General features: G+C 35.5%; 1 protein-coding gene across 7 annotated transcripts in view; it reads right to left on the bottom strand.

The window, feature by feature from the left end:
• Positions 1 to 501: 501 nt before the first annotated feature.
• MRPL39 (mitochondrial ribosomal protein L39) overlaps positions 502 to 14965 on the bottom strand; it is a 47499-nt gene continuing 33035 nt past the window's right edge. For 5 of the 7 annotated variants that reach the window (XM_072740902.1, XM_072740899.1, XM_025995674.2 and 2 more), the window contains 6 exons: positions 14327 to 14394; positions 11830 to 11942; positions 9119 to 9184; positions 8074 to 8227; positions 3766 to 3813; positions 502 to 605 (listed from right to left, as the gene is read on the bottom strand). In XM_072740902.1, the coding sequence (XP_072597003.1) occupies positions 558 to 605; positions 3766 to 3813; positions 8074 to 8227; positions 9119 to 9184; positions 11830 to 11942; positions 14327 to 14394 (497 nt within the window). In that variant the 3' untranslated portion in view covers positions 502 to 557. Of the gene's footprint in view, positions 606 to 3765; positions 3814 to 5553; positions 5600 to 8073; positions 8228 to 9118; positions 9185 to 11829; positions 11943 to 12011; positions 12039 to 14326; positions 14395 to 14965 lie in introns of those variants that run through there. The other 2 variants (XR_011997680.1, XM_072740900.1) reach the window with 2 other exon arrangements.

Genomic DNA, 14965 nt, shown 5'->3' with positions numbered 1-14965 from the left:
AGGATGTTTATTGTGCCATTGTTTAAAATAGCAAAAGTGCAAACTAGTATAATTATTTATGCTTTTAAAAGATTCCATTTGTATTTGTACATATATGTTTATAGATAAAAAAGGATTGAAAGAGAAAACGTCAAAATGTTACATCTGCGGAGTCAGATGGCACAGGGTTGTTTCTGCATAAAATTTTGTGAACAGCCTATGTAGTTTTAACCTTTAAAGAAAGTAAAAAGTAAAAAAAATAATAAACAACCATATAAATCAAATGGAGAAAAAAGACAGTTAATCTTTTTTTAAAAAAGATTTATTTATTTGAGTGAGAACCCAAGTGGGGGGAGGGGTAGAGGGAGAAAAAGAATCCCAAGCAGACTCCATGCCAAGCACAGAGCCTGACACAGGGCTCCATGTGAGATCATGACCTGAGCTGAAACCAAGAGTAGGACGCCCAACCCACTGAGACCCTCTGGTGTACCAACAGTGAAGAGTTATAAGCAAACACAAATATTTCATAGAAAACTTTTATTTTAATTTACTATACATATTTAAATTTTAGGAAGTCACTAGGTCGATGCACTTTCCTCTGTAGGTTTAGTTTGATCTTCAGTTACCTGTAAATACACAAATACTTTATTTTTCTAATAATAACCACTTTTAGTTTTACCTTTCACCCACCATTTTAAATCATTCACAGTCCCTCTCCTATAATGACCGTTGGTCTTTCTCCTTCACTAGTAATTATTATAGAAATTTAAGCAGAAAAAGAAGAAAACTTACAAGGCCAGGTTCCCAATATATCAAGTAAAGTACAACAATTTCATTAAAAATATAATCTGAGGCATGTCTAGGCTTCTCCAGCTTGTAATTTTATTTTTCAATTACAAAATGAAATCATTCATGTGAGAAAAATACCAGCAATGCTATAACATGGTATTTTAAACCAACAGATTTTCTTGGAAGGTATAATTCTATTTTAAATACAGTGGATCACAGGTTTAGTAGAAATACATATGTCCATATTTCTATTCTGTGTCACTCAAACACATCAAACAGCTAAACTTAGTCCTCACCATCCCAATATACACCCCACCTCCAGCATTATCTTTCTCAGTGAAGGGCTCTACCCAGCTGTCCACACCTGCCATTAGAGAATCTGTGGTTCTCTTACATGCATACTCAATCAACAGTCCTAATTCTACCCAAGTGGCTCTCACTGTGGCACCTGAACTTCAGGATCTCATCACCTTCTATCCCTCTAACGGGACTGCTGGCTTAAGTCACAGCTTTCTTCCACACTGCCTCAGAGTAAGCTTTTAAACATGAATAGCTGACCAATAGGTCACTTCCTTTTTCAAATTCTCCAGTTACCTCTAATCACTTCCAGGAGGGGAATGCAAATTCCATATTATGGAAGACAAGCTCCTCATATGCTATCTCCAACAGACTTTTTTTTTTAATAAATTTATTTTTTATTGGTGTTCAATTTGCCTCTCCAACAGACTTATTTTGTTGGACCCATCACCCACCCTACATATGAATGTACATTCAGGTTCATCTTAAATTCACCACGCTCTCCATTGCTCCATGCCTCTGGCAAGCAGCTTCCTCTGAGATAACGCCCAACCCATCCCCCAGCAAATTATCTGCCAGGCCCAATTTTAGTCATCCTTTAAAACTAGCGTAAGCAACACCAATCCCTGGGAACCTCCTTTAACCAACCCATCAGCTTGGTATGGGTCCTTTTCTGTATGCTAGAACTCCACATGTACACCCAACTGTGGGCTTGTAAGTCCAGCTATCCAGTAAAATAACTTCTCTGAGGCCAGTAAGTAGGTTTTGTTCATTTCTGTATCTACAGCTCCTGCCACATAACAGACACTTGGTATGTCTATGTTAGTTGAATTAATGAACCATATCTTTAACCTATTCCCTTTAAACAAGCAAAATGGAAAGAAGGAAGCTGAACCAGAATAAATGTTGCAAAAACAGCTACTCACTGATTCTTATTAGATACTCTGGGTTACCTTCTCTACTATTTTTCTACATTATATACTCATTTCTTCTCTAGTTTCTTAATCTAAAATGATCATTATGATGAAGGGGATTAAGAGCACACTTATTGTGATGAGCAATGAGAAATGTATAGCATTAATGAATCATTATATTGTACACCTGAAACTAACAGCACTGAGTTAATACTTGAATAATATATAAATTAAAAATAAATAATAAAATGATCATGTGACCAAAGAGACAAAATTATTCTATCCATTCAAAAATATTTTCTCTTCATGAGAAAATTAGATGTAATCTTTACACAAGAATATTATGACTATGTGCCTCAACAATAAATTGTCTGTAAAATTATTAATAAAGACTAGGTTTGTACATCATCATAAAAAAATAATTACGTAGCCCACATACCAAAGGTTGGGCTCAAAATTTGGCATGACAAGCCCGGAATGGGTTAACAGACTGACTATAAATGTACCAGCAAAAACAATTAGAAAACCACATGAGGAGTTAGATAACAAGTGGAAATTTTAAGAATGGATGTTTGTTTAGAGATCATTCTGCTAAACATGAAATGTTCAATGAAGATCGTAAGACTTGGATGAGGTACTGAAGAATAAGTAGGATGTATTCTATTATAGACAGGAAAAGAAATGGAAACAGATCCAGACAGAAAAACTGTCATGAATAAACAAACTTGAAAATAAGTCTGAGTTAACAATACTAATATCATATACTTGAAAGTTACTAAGAGTAGATTTTAAAAGTTCTCACCACATACACACAATATGTAACTCTATGAGGTGATGGGAATGCTAACTCACCTTATTGTGGTAACTAGTTTGCAATACATACATATCTTGAATGATTACAACATACATCTTAAACTTAGACAATGCTATATGGAAGTTATATCTCAGTAAAGCTGGGGAAAAAATAAAGTGATATAAGAGAAGAAGAAGAAAAGAAGGAGGAGAAGGAGAAGAAGAAGGAAGAAGAAAGAAGAAAGAAAAAAGAAGAAGAAAAGGAAGGAAGGAAGGAAGGAAGGAAGGAAGGAAGGAAGGAAGGAAGGAAGGAAGGAAAAGTTTGATGTGTGTTTATAAGCTTGACTAGAGTGGAAAATTAGGGTAACTATGAAGGGCTCATGAGGCCAGATTACACAGAATAGCTATCAGATAATGTAAGTAAAGGATGAGCACTTAGTCCATGAAAGAGTAAATAGGGACAGAATAGCCAAAAAATATAATCATTCATACTTGTGAAATCTAAATGCTAATGACACAGAATGAACTAAAAACACAAGTACTCAAATACTGTTTTTCAGGACATTTGCACATTGAATGTGACAACCAATAGTCAACGCAGCTTTAAAATACATCTGAAAAATCTTAATCTTTAAATAAATGCTCATTAAGCTTACAAAAAAATTATCAAAGACCTAATTAACCCACTGGACCCACTAAGAACTATCACCTCTACAGAGCAGTATTCTTATTCTTCTTCAAGTTCTACAATATCATTTCCATGGTAGTAACAAACAAGAACAGGAGAATTGCCAAGTTACAACCATTCTCTTGCCAAGATTCTACTGGAGTCAACAACTATAACACTGCTATAACACTGCTTTAGCTATTAAGACAACTAATTACTTTTTTCTTTCATTTTCTTTTCTTCTCTTTTTTATTTGTTGTGTTGTTGCTTAATTCCAATAAAAATTTCTTCATGAACAGTACTCATTAGCTGTCAAAAAACACTTACCATTTTCCGAGATCTTTCCAATAGTTTATGCCATATAGTAAAATGTGCCTTGAAAAGAAAAGATTCACTATGAATTAAATAGAGCAATAAACGAAAATAAAAGGAAATGAGTCTTACATAGGTTTTAAACAAAAACATAAGAAGTCAGGAGGTACTAATAAGGCTAAATGGTTACAGAAGTAGAGAGTAGGGGGAAAAGGTACTTTACAGGATAGCTGCTTCATTTAGCATGTAAGGAAAAAAAAAAGTAAGTACTAAAAATGCCATTCCTCCTCTTTTATCCCTCCTCATCATTACCATAACAGACAGCACTCCTTCTAATGGGAAGCAAAACTCTGCCCCACTTTCCCATGGGCTGCAAGTCTTTCCGTAAATAGCCATTTTCAACAGACTAGAGGTCATTCGTCAATCACTAGCAATCACAAGGAGAGGTTCATCAAGAACCAACAGTGACTGACCGTGACATCTTAATGCTGAAACGGCAGTTCTACAGGATTTAGCAAATTAACCCAAAGAACAAGAAAAACTAGTGAAGACAATAATAAGATTATAGAACCAATTTATTTAATCCTTAACAATTTTATATAGGAGGGGAGTCTCAGAAGGCATAGATGAAAACTGTGCAAAATGCATAAGGATCACACCAATTTTACTAAGTCATTTAAAGGTGATACTGAGGGGGACACCTACGTGGCTCAATAGTTGAGTATCTGCCTTCAGCTCAGGGCATGATCCCTGGACCAGGGATTGAATCCTGCACAGGGAGCCTGCTTCTCCCTCTGCCTGTGTCTCTGCCTCTCTCTCTGTGTCTCTTATGAATAAATAAATAAAACCTTAAACATAAATAAATAATAAATAAATAAATAAAATAAAGGTGATACTGAAGGATATGTGTGAGCCAGTGATATCACACTGAATAACCTGGTAAAATCTAGGATAAAAGGTAAAATTACTATATGCATATATAAATCCCTCTGGAGAAAAGATCAGCATCGCATTTTTAAAAAGAAAATGATGGACAGCTGGTGCAAACCCTACAACGTGGCTGATGGGCCGAATTCGTAGATTTTCAGGATGATTGGATGGTTTTCTAGGTAATTTGTTGAGGACAGGTGATTTGGAGACCCTACTCCTCCGCCATCTTGCCCCTCCCCCAGACAATATCTTCAACAAATGGTATTGGGAAAACTGGACAGCAACATGCAAACAAATGAAACTGGACCACTTTCTTACACCAAAATGGATTAAAGACCTAAATGTGAAACAGGAAACAAGTAAAATTCTTGAAGAGGACACAGGCAGTAACCTCTTTGCCATCAACCATAGCGACTTTTTACTAGATATGTCTCTGGAGGCAAGGGAAAGGAAGGCAAAAATAAACTATTGGGATTTCATCAAAATAAAAATCTGCACAGCCAAGAAAACAATCAACAAAAAAAAAAAAAAAAAAAGAGGTCAGAGAGGCAGGCAAGGGCCAGATAACATAGGGTTTTGTGAGACAAGGTACAGGGTTGGTATTTTATAAGAAGCCCCTGGAACGTTTTGGGCAAAGGGATTACGTGATCTGATTTGTGATGAAAAAGGTTATTTGGCTACTAAGTAGAAAATGTGTTTCGGTGGGGGCAGAAGTGAAGGGATGAAGAATAAGAGCAGTTTGGAAAGGGTAGTGGTAGTAGATGAGATGCTACACAACTGAGGGACTTGGCATGTTTTAGAATTAAGAGTTTAAAAGATTTGCTGATGGATGTCATGGGGCATGGATGGGAGGGAAACAGAATCAAGGATTACCTCACATCTAAGTAGATGATGGTGTCATTTACTGAGATGCAGACAGCTAGGAAAAGAAACAGATATGTGGAAAAAATCAAACATGTAAAGGACAAAAGATAAAAAGTACAAAACGCTGATGAAGGATTTAAATAAAAGATACACTATATTCATAGACAAGAAGATACAATTTAGTAAAGATGTCAATTCTCTGGGATGCCTGGGTGGCTCAGCAGTTGGGCATCTGCCTTCAGCTCAGGGCATGATCCCCAGTCCAGGGATTGAGTCCCACACTGGGCTCCCTGCAAGGAGCCTGCTTCTCCTGTCTATGTCTCTGCCTCTTTCTCTGTATCTCTCATGAATAAATAAGTAAAATAAAAATAAAAAATAAAAAAAAGATGTCAATTCTCTCCAAATTGATATAAAGGCTTAATACAATTCCTATCAAAATCCCAATAAGACTTGTCAATACAAAATGATTATCCTAAAATTAAATAAAAAGGCAAAGAATCTAAAATGGATTCACAATAGTTTAAACAATTTTCATAAATAATAACAACATAGGATGAATTATTCTACTTGATTTCAAGAACTGTTTATAGCTAGAGTAATCAAGACTGTGATAGTGGCAGAAGGACAGACACACAGATCAATGGAACAGAATAGAGAACCCAGAAGTAGAACCATACGAATATACCCAACTGATTTTTAACAAGGGTGCGAAAGTAATTTAATGGAGGAAGGACAGCCTTTTTAACAAATGATGTTGGAGCAATTTGACATGTATAAACAAGAAAAATGAACTACAACCTAAATCTCACACCTTATACAAAATTTAGCACAAAATGAACCACAGACTTAAATATAAAACTATAAAACTTTTAGAGGGAAAGTAAGAGAAGAGAATCTTTGGTATCTAGGTCCAAGCAAAGAAATCTTTGAAGTAACACCAAAAACATAATCCATAATCAGGAAAAATGATAAACTAGACTTCATCAAAATTAAAAACTTCTGTTCCACTAAAAACTTCTGATCTTTTGTTAAGAGGATAAAAAGACAAACTACTGATAGAAAATATATGCAATACATATTTAACAAAAGACTAGTATCCAGAATATACTGGGAAAAAACTCAAAATTCAACAGTAAAAAAGCAAACAATCCAATTAGAACATAAGCAAAAAACATCAACAGACTTTTCACCAAAAAAGATACACAGATGGCAAATAAACACATGAAAAGATGTTTAACACAATTAGCCAACAGGAAAATGCAAATTAAAACGACAGTGAGAAAACACTATAAACCTATCATAGTGGCTAAAATAAAAAATAGTGACAATGTCAAAAGCTGGCAATGATCAAAAAACTGATTACTAACACATTGCTGGTGGGAACAGTAAAATGGTACAGTCACTCTGGAACACAGTTTGATGAGTTTCCTAAAAAAAACTAAGTATGTGCCTACCATTTGACCCAGCAATTGTACTCCTGGGCATTTATCCCAGAGAAATTAAAACATATATTCAAAAAAACCTGTACACAAATGCTCACAGCAGCTTTATCCATAATAGCTAAAAACTAGAAACAACCCAAATATCCTTTAACAGTGGAATGGTTAAACAAACCACAGTAGATCCATATCACGGAAGACTGCTCAGCAATAAAAAAAGAAACAACTATTGATACACAGAACTTCAATGAATCCTCAGAGAATTACACTGAGTGAAAAAAAGTCAATCCCAAAGATTATATAATGTATGATCCCATTCATGATATTCTTGAAATGAAAATTTGTAGAAGAGGCTAACAGTTGGCAGGGGTTAAGGAGGTGGGGGTAGGGCAGAGGAGAGTGAGTGTGGCTACAAAAGGCAATCAGGAGAAAGCCTTGCGAAGAGATTGTACTGCATCCTCACTGTGTCAATGTCCATACTCTGGTTGTGAAACTGTACTACACTTTTACAAGATGTTATCATTAAGGAAACTAGGTAAAGGTACTTGGGATCTCTATATTATTTCTTATAACTGCATGTGAACCCACACAGATTTTTAATTATCTCAAAATACAATGTGAACCCACACAGATTTTTAATTATCTCAAAATCCAAAGTTGAATTAAAAAAAAAAAAAAGCATTAACAAGGGGTGGGAACAATATGGAAAATAACAGACTCTGGGTCATGAATAGATCAGAAAAATTAGGGAGGAAGAGCCTGCCAAACCTAAGTCCACAAGGCATTCCAGAAGATCCTATCAATATGCGCTCCAATAATCCTCAGTGTACCCTCCTCCCTTATACTAATTTGAAAAATTAAAATTACTATCTCAGTTTGATTCAAGTTTTTCAACTAATATTTCTTTTGTTGAATGATCTATTTATATTCCAGGGAAAATTGTTTTTATCATAAACCTGAATTTACAAAGTATTAATGTCACATAACTTAATGAAAATCATAATGTATGTCCTTCAAATTGGTAGAAAATCAAGATCAGAATCACACCCACCCTCAAACTGGACAACCTGAAACTTTAAGCTTTACTTACTTTTAAGTGTACAGGTAAAGACAGACCCTGGAATCTTCGTACAAGATTCAACTGGTTGGCTTGAAGATTATGAACTGCTGACACTTCATACTGGAAACAAATACTAGTTCTTGGAATGAGAGGACCCTCACTCACATCAATGAAGTCACCAAATCTAATTTGATATTAAAAACAAACAAACAAAACTTCAAAATCAAACCATTTATAGTAGTTTGGAAAAAATCTATTCATTCTCTTTGGGAAAATGTCCCTAAATCAAGAACATTCCATGAGGAATGTTCAATTCAGTCTCTACTGCTCCTGATACAACAATCTCACACGAGGAGTTAAAATTATGAAAATTAATGTCAAGTGACCTTGTTCTTTATTAGCATTGATATAACTTTAGAGATTTTTAAGATCACTGAACATATCATGCTATCAAGTGAATCCAATGTCTAAAACTCATCTACAACCTCATATATAAACTCATTGCATAGAGTTTAAAACTCACTGTATACAACAGATTGTCCAAAGAGCAGCTTTGTAGAAGAAAAATATTAACTGAGTCAAGAAAACATGAGGCTGAGAAAACAGAGGCCATGAAGTCACTTCTGCATATGCATTGTCCTACCTCCCTCATCCCTGTATCAGAAAGCACATTCCTAGTTTAACTACTTATATGTAACATAAGTAGTAATTAACTAGTCAGTATTCATATTTGTACATAGACATGAATCACGTTCAATTCGTAACAATGAATATTTTGCCCAGTTTCAAAATTAACTTTTAAAAATCACATTTTTAAAGGATGTTTTCAACTCTCAAAATGTGGAAATAAAAATAACAATAAAATGAGGAACAGAAACTACAACTGCTCCTGAAGATAATTTAAATCTCCCAGGTACCACCATACCAAAACAATGAATAAAGCAGCAGAAATTAACGTATTAAGAATAACAAACTAGGGTACAAATTCATCTTTTTCAGTCATATACTACATCAGGTAACAATAAAGCTAAGCCTTCCTATAAATTAGCATGACAGCCAATGTATTTTTACTTACCTGTGTAGCTTAACTATTCTCTCAGGGTTCTGAGATGCCTTCTCTTCTATGAAATCCATTTTGTACCTAAAAAGCAGCAAAGGAAAAAAAAAAAAAACTTTTACTTCACACACACACACACACACACACATACATATAAAGGTGTTTAAGTAACCCTCCTCCCTTTCTCTCCCTCTTAAGCCATAGTTTTTGAAAGAAGGGTTTACACCTGGAGCCTCCCTTCCTTGAGTCTGGCCACAGCCTCACGACTGCACCAAACTGTTGTCCCCAAAGCCACAGGAACTTCCCTGGTTTGAATAGAATGGACACCTTTCTGTCCTCATTTCCACTGCTCACCTCCACCTCTCCAAATGCTCTTTTCCACCAGCTTCCATGACACTCCCTGTTTGTTATTTTAACTCTCTGGCCACGTTTCCCCTTCTCCACCCTCCAGGGGACCTGTCCTATAGCCTCTTTTCACAATGCATCCTCCCTGGGCTGGCTCCTGAATGTGTGCAGCTTTAATTACCACTTCTGCATTCCTCTCTTCCACAGTTCAGCTTCTAATCCACATCCCTCTCTGAGCTCTGAATTAGAGATCTAAGACCCTCCTGGACATCCACTACGATGTTCCAGAAGCATCTTATATTCTGAAATTCTCTCTTTTTAAAGATCTTATTTATTCATGCATGAGAGACACGGAGAGAGAGGCAGAGACATACACAGAGGGAGAGCAGGCTCCCTGCGGGAAGCCTGATGCGGGACTTGATCTCAGGACCTTGAGATCACAACCTGAGCTAAAGGCAGATGTTCAAACACTGAGGCACCCAGGCATCCCTTATACTCTGCAATTCTCAAACAGAATAAAAACTTACTCCTTTTCCCACCAAACATATTCTTATTCCTGAATTCCTTAACTTAGTAAATGACACTGTCAACCTCAGAGATTTCCTGCTTCTCCTGTCACATCCCCTCCATCTAATTCATTGCCAAGTCATGTCAATTCTACTGCCTAAACATCTGTCAAATCTACCCAATCCTGTCACTACAGCTAATAGCAGAGGCGGAACTGCAAAGCCCAGGTTCAAATCAAAACTTTACCACTCACTACTAAGAGCTTTGTCTCTCTCTACCGCAGAGCTAAATAAATACTACGTGTGTGTATGGAAGGCTGGGAAGCATTAGTTCACACAAAAACATCCACTTACTGCCACACCCCTCTGCCAAAGCCCCCCATACATTATTAAGGGAGCCAATTCCCTTGAATACTTGTCCCTTTTGCCCTACCTGTCCCCTGAGAGCCAAAGCCACTGAAGGCTCCCCCTATAGCAGAAAGGCTCAATCACTGATCTATCTTCAACCATCCAAAATTCTCTGTCCCCTCAAACTTGCCCCCAGACCATCCCTGCCTCGTTCCATACATTCAACTAACTTTTCAAAGTCCTCCAAGCCCCTCCTAAACTTTGGAAGCAAAGTGGAGGGAATGGGAAATCTCCTTGAATGAACATCTATAGTACACTACGGTAGCTATGGACCACTTAAATATAAATTAGTCCTAAATGAAATATGCCTCAAGAGTAAAACACATCAGATTCTGAAGATTTGTATGAAAAACAGAATATAAAATATCATCAATTTTGTAAAATCACATGTTGAAATAACATTTTAGATATAGTTTAAACAGAACATATTATTAAAATGTTATAACTTCACCTTTTCTTTTGACTTTTTTAATGTAGCTACTAGAAAATTCAGTTATATAGATGGCTCACATTATATCTCTATTAGACAGCACGACCCCAGAATGGTAGCACAGAAGTGTCTTGACATGTTCTGATAATCAAAGGAATATTCTTATAGAATCAATGGTAGTTTGGCTCTACAGAACTTTCTGCAGTCTAGTTCAGTTTAAATAGTAAGTACATCCCTACTGCTTTTAAGTCTGGTTCCAGGATATGTGAAATATTACAAACTAATCCTATGAGAACTTACATCTCAATTTATAAATACTTGAAGAAATTCCAATCCATAACATTGAACAATTTGCAGGGGCATATTCTGTCTTGAGAATCTAGTATCTATGTTATGTTTTTCACAATGCAGATTTCCCTAATTAGTTGTAATTTCAATTAGATTAATGTTAAAATATAGTTTATGTTGTTACAATTAGTAGAAGGTAAATTGGAAGTTTTCTGAGTGGGAAAGGGAATTGAGGACCCAGGGAGGATTTAAAATGTTGGCAAAGAAAATCCACCAGGTGGGTAATTCTGGTACAGAAGACTAAGACCGGCTCTATGAATGTTAAACTTGGGCAGTTAGCTCCCTCCAGACAACTGGCATTCTCTGTCTCACCCTTGTCATTTAAAGAGCAGGAGGATGAGAAGGAAAGGCTGCCAAATGAAAAAAAATAATACAGTTCCATACATTCTATCACTTCATGATGGGAGGAAAAAGGGGAAACACACTGTGATGTTGCTACAAAGTGAAGAACTGGCCAAAGAAACAGAGAAATAAGATAAAGAAAATTACTGAAGGTGGGGGGGGAGAGGTTTTTTCCGTGAAATAAATAATAAGATGAATCACAGTAAATAGGCTGGTACAGAAAAAGAGATCTTAAAGCTAAAAATAAAGTGTCTTATACACATTAAACATAAAGATTCTGAAGAACTATTTTCTTCATTACATATAATTTTGGGAGGTTTAATCTCACTTCCAAAGAAGCCAACACTTACTTGTTGTGCTGAAATATTTCTAATGCCACTTTTGCTTCCACTTCCAGAGTTTCAAATGGAAGATCTTTATAAATTAAAGCACGAGCATCTTTTGTGAGGGAACGTAGGTTCTCCTTCAAAATGAAAGTATTAACTTTTTGTAACAACGTAAAAGCATTTCTCCATAAGGCAGATAAGATAAAACTGTAAGCTAAATATTATAAACCTAACTAAAAGAAAAAGCAAAAGCAAATTTGTTAGGAAAGAAAGTTATTAATTTATAACAATTAAATATTTGGACCATAAAATGTAGGGTTAGCAATTTATCCCAATCTATAAACTATGAAACTTGTAATTTACTTGTAATTAAGGTCCCAGCCTATATTAATAGTTATTAAAGATAATCCTACAAAGAAATCTTAAACATTTTAAGTTATACAACCTCATAAATGTTTATTAAAACAATGACGCAACTGGAAATACTAATAAAAGTACAAACGTTTGTTTACATTGTAAACTACGCTTTTTTAAATGCACAGGAAAAAAATTATTGTCATTCAGAAAGTTTCAGCAGGAAATGTAATGTCATCATTGGCCCTGCCCAAAATACAGCATATATCTAATATTAAAAATTCTCATTTAATTAAAAGCCACTTTTATGCAATTAAAATGATTGATTAATACACATTAACAATATTTATGAGGCTTTTAATAAAAACTGTAATTAAGTTTTCATATTATAAATCATTACTAATACAGAATAGGCCAAGCACTGTTACGCAAGTAATTTTTGTAAGAAAATTCTTTCCATAAACTTCCTATTAGACTTTTTTGCATGAAATGACTCTTCTCCATTCTTAATGGCACAATTTATAATAAATTCACATTCATGATTTTATACAACTGTTACTTGAATGTAACTCTCTACCACTTTTTCTAAATGGTCCACCTAACCCCATGGTGCCTGCAATTAGCTAGTATGTTTTTTTTTTAAGTTTTATATTTAAAAAAAGGATAAGGAAAAAAAAAGGATAAGGAAGCAGCAAGTTTCATAGATAATGAGAACCAAATCTTGATCTTATTAGTTTTTACTTCACTCCCCCAATAAAGTGAGAATCCTTTCTTAAATTTGAGGGCATATCAGAAATTAAACTGACACAAGTTCAGAGAGCAGGAAGAAAGAGTTCGGTCTCTTCCCTGCCCTGTGGCCCCCCACCTTTCTTTCTACTCTCTTCCCTTTCTCCTTTTCTCTCTTTGTTCCTTCCTGTTTCTCTCCTTCCTCCTTCATGATATTAAGCAATTTAAACAGGATTATACTAGAAATAACTTCCAAAGCCAGAATTTAAACCTGGATCTGCACGGACTCCAAAATTTTGCTTTTAGAAACTACAATATTTCACTAAATCTAAAATGTACCACTAAGGAAAAAACACTACCAATTACAAGATGCTAGCTACTGTAAGACACATTTTTTTCAGAGATTAAAATGTGAAAAAAATATACACTGTACCACTGATAAAATGGTATGGTACACCACCTTTCCTTTTCTGATCTCCAGACTTCTAATTTGTAAAACATATAGTTTTGCTTAAGAATCAGGCATTTGCCTCTTCTCCCCAGTCATAAAGTGAATTTCTAGGCTTAACATCTCAAGGTCATCAACACACCCTCCCTACAGAGCATCTGTTTTAGATCGTCCTTGTTAGCCAGGTCCCTGGTGCTACCCAATTCCTAGACCTAGAACACTCATTACACAACCAGACCGTTTACCAAGAGTCTAGTTTGTTGCAATTTGGGTTAGTTTTGTCAAAGTCTGATTCTTAATTCACTCTACTTGTCTACTTGTGTCTTCTCCCTCGTACATAGGGAGATCTCACAGTATGCAACAGGCTAAAATGGTTTAGGGCAGTGGTTTCCAAATTATGCTCAGAGGATCTAAGAAAGTAAGGAGGCTCCAGACCTCCCACCACCACATCAACCAAGGTGGTTCAGCTTCTTCTGTATTTTATATTCTGGGCATCTTGAAAACTACTATCTTAAGAAACAGAATGAACAGTACCAGGAAGAAAGTACTTTAAGCAGGCTATAAAGCTTGCATAGAACTGACCACATTATGAATACCCCCATTCATTTGCCTCTATCTTGAATACACTGAAAAAGCACAACACGGATAGATAGCTATGTAAGTAGTATCTTTTAAATATCCTCAACATGGGGGACCCCTGGGTGGCTCAGTGGTTTAGCGCCTGCCTTCAGCCCAGGGCGTGATCCTGGAGGCCCGGGATCAAGTCCCATGTCAGGCTCCCTGCATGGAGGCTGCTTCTTCCTCTGCCTGTGTCTCTGCCTCTCTCACTCTCTCTCTCTCTCTCTCTCTCTCATGAATAAATAAAATATAAATAAATAAATAAATAAATAAATATCCTCAACATGCAGTATCATTCAACGATACTGAAATAGGAATCATTCTAACAAAGAAAGGCACAGATTCTAAAATTAATATTCCAAACACTATACTTACTTTTGTTGGCATCCACTCATCAAGTCTCTTATCCAGAACTACATCATAGCAGAAGGCTCCACAGATTACTGTAAATTCAACCAAAATGAAAGGCAAAATCAAATCTGTCACAGAATTACTAATTGGCAACAATTAAATATTTAAGACCATAAAATGAAGGGCTAGCAACCAATCTCTCTCAACTCTACAAATTATAAAACTGTAACCATTACCCCAGTTCTTGCCAGAGCTCTACCAACTTTCCCCTTCCCAAAAAACTAACTCACCTTTTGTGAACATAAAATCACTCGTATTTTTTTAAACAATCATATTTTCTTCCAGAATATTGTCACTATAGGTGATAATATTCAAATAATTACTAGGCATAAAATTTCTAAAAGAGTAAGATATTTAATATGTAATGAATGAATAAATGGACATGAAACGAATTTCTTTTTTAATGTCTTCTAAACGTCTTCATTTTTGTTTTGTTCTTAGAATCATCATTGAGCTTTTTAAATATTTTTAGTGCAAATGTTTCTATCTTTTTAAAAAAAATTACAAATGTAATCCTACCACACATACTGACCCAAAATCCCAGTTATATCAAAATTTCAGAGTGTAAACTCTCCCATCTCCCCCAAATGGTGTCCCTCTCCA

This window comes from Vulpes vulpes, chromosome 15 (genome assembly GCF_048418805.1).
Source record: "Vulpes vulpes isolate BD-2025 chromosome 15, VulVul3, whole genome shotgun sequence".
Classification (NCBI taxonomy): Eukaryota; Metazoa; Chordata; class Mammalia; order Carnivora; family Canidae; genus Vulpes; species Vulpes vulpes.
Note: the sequence above shows the minus strand (reverse complement) of the source record. Positions and strands in the feature narration are given on the sequence as shown.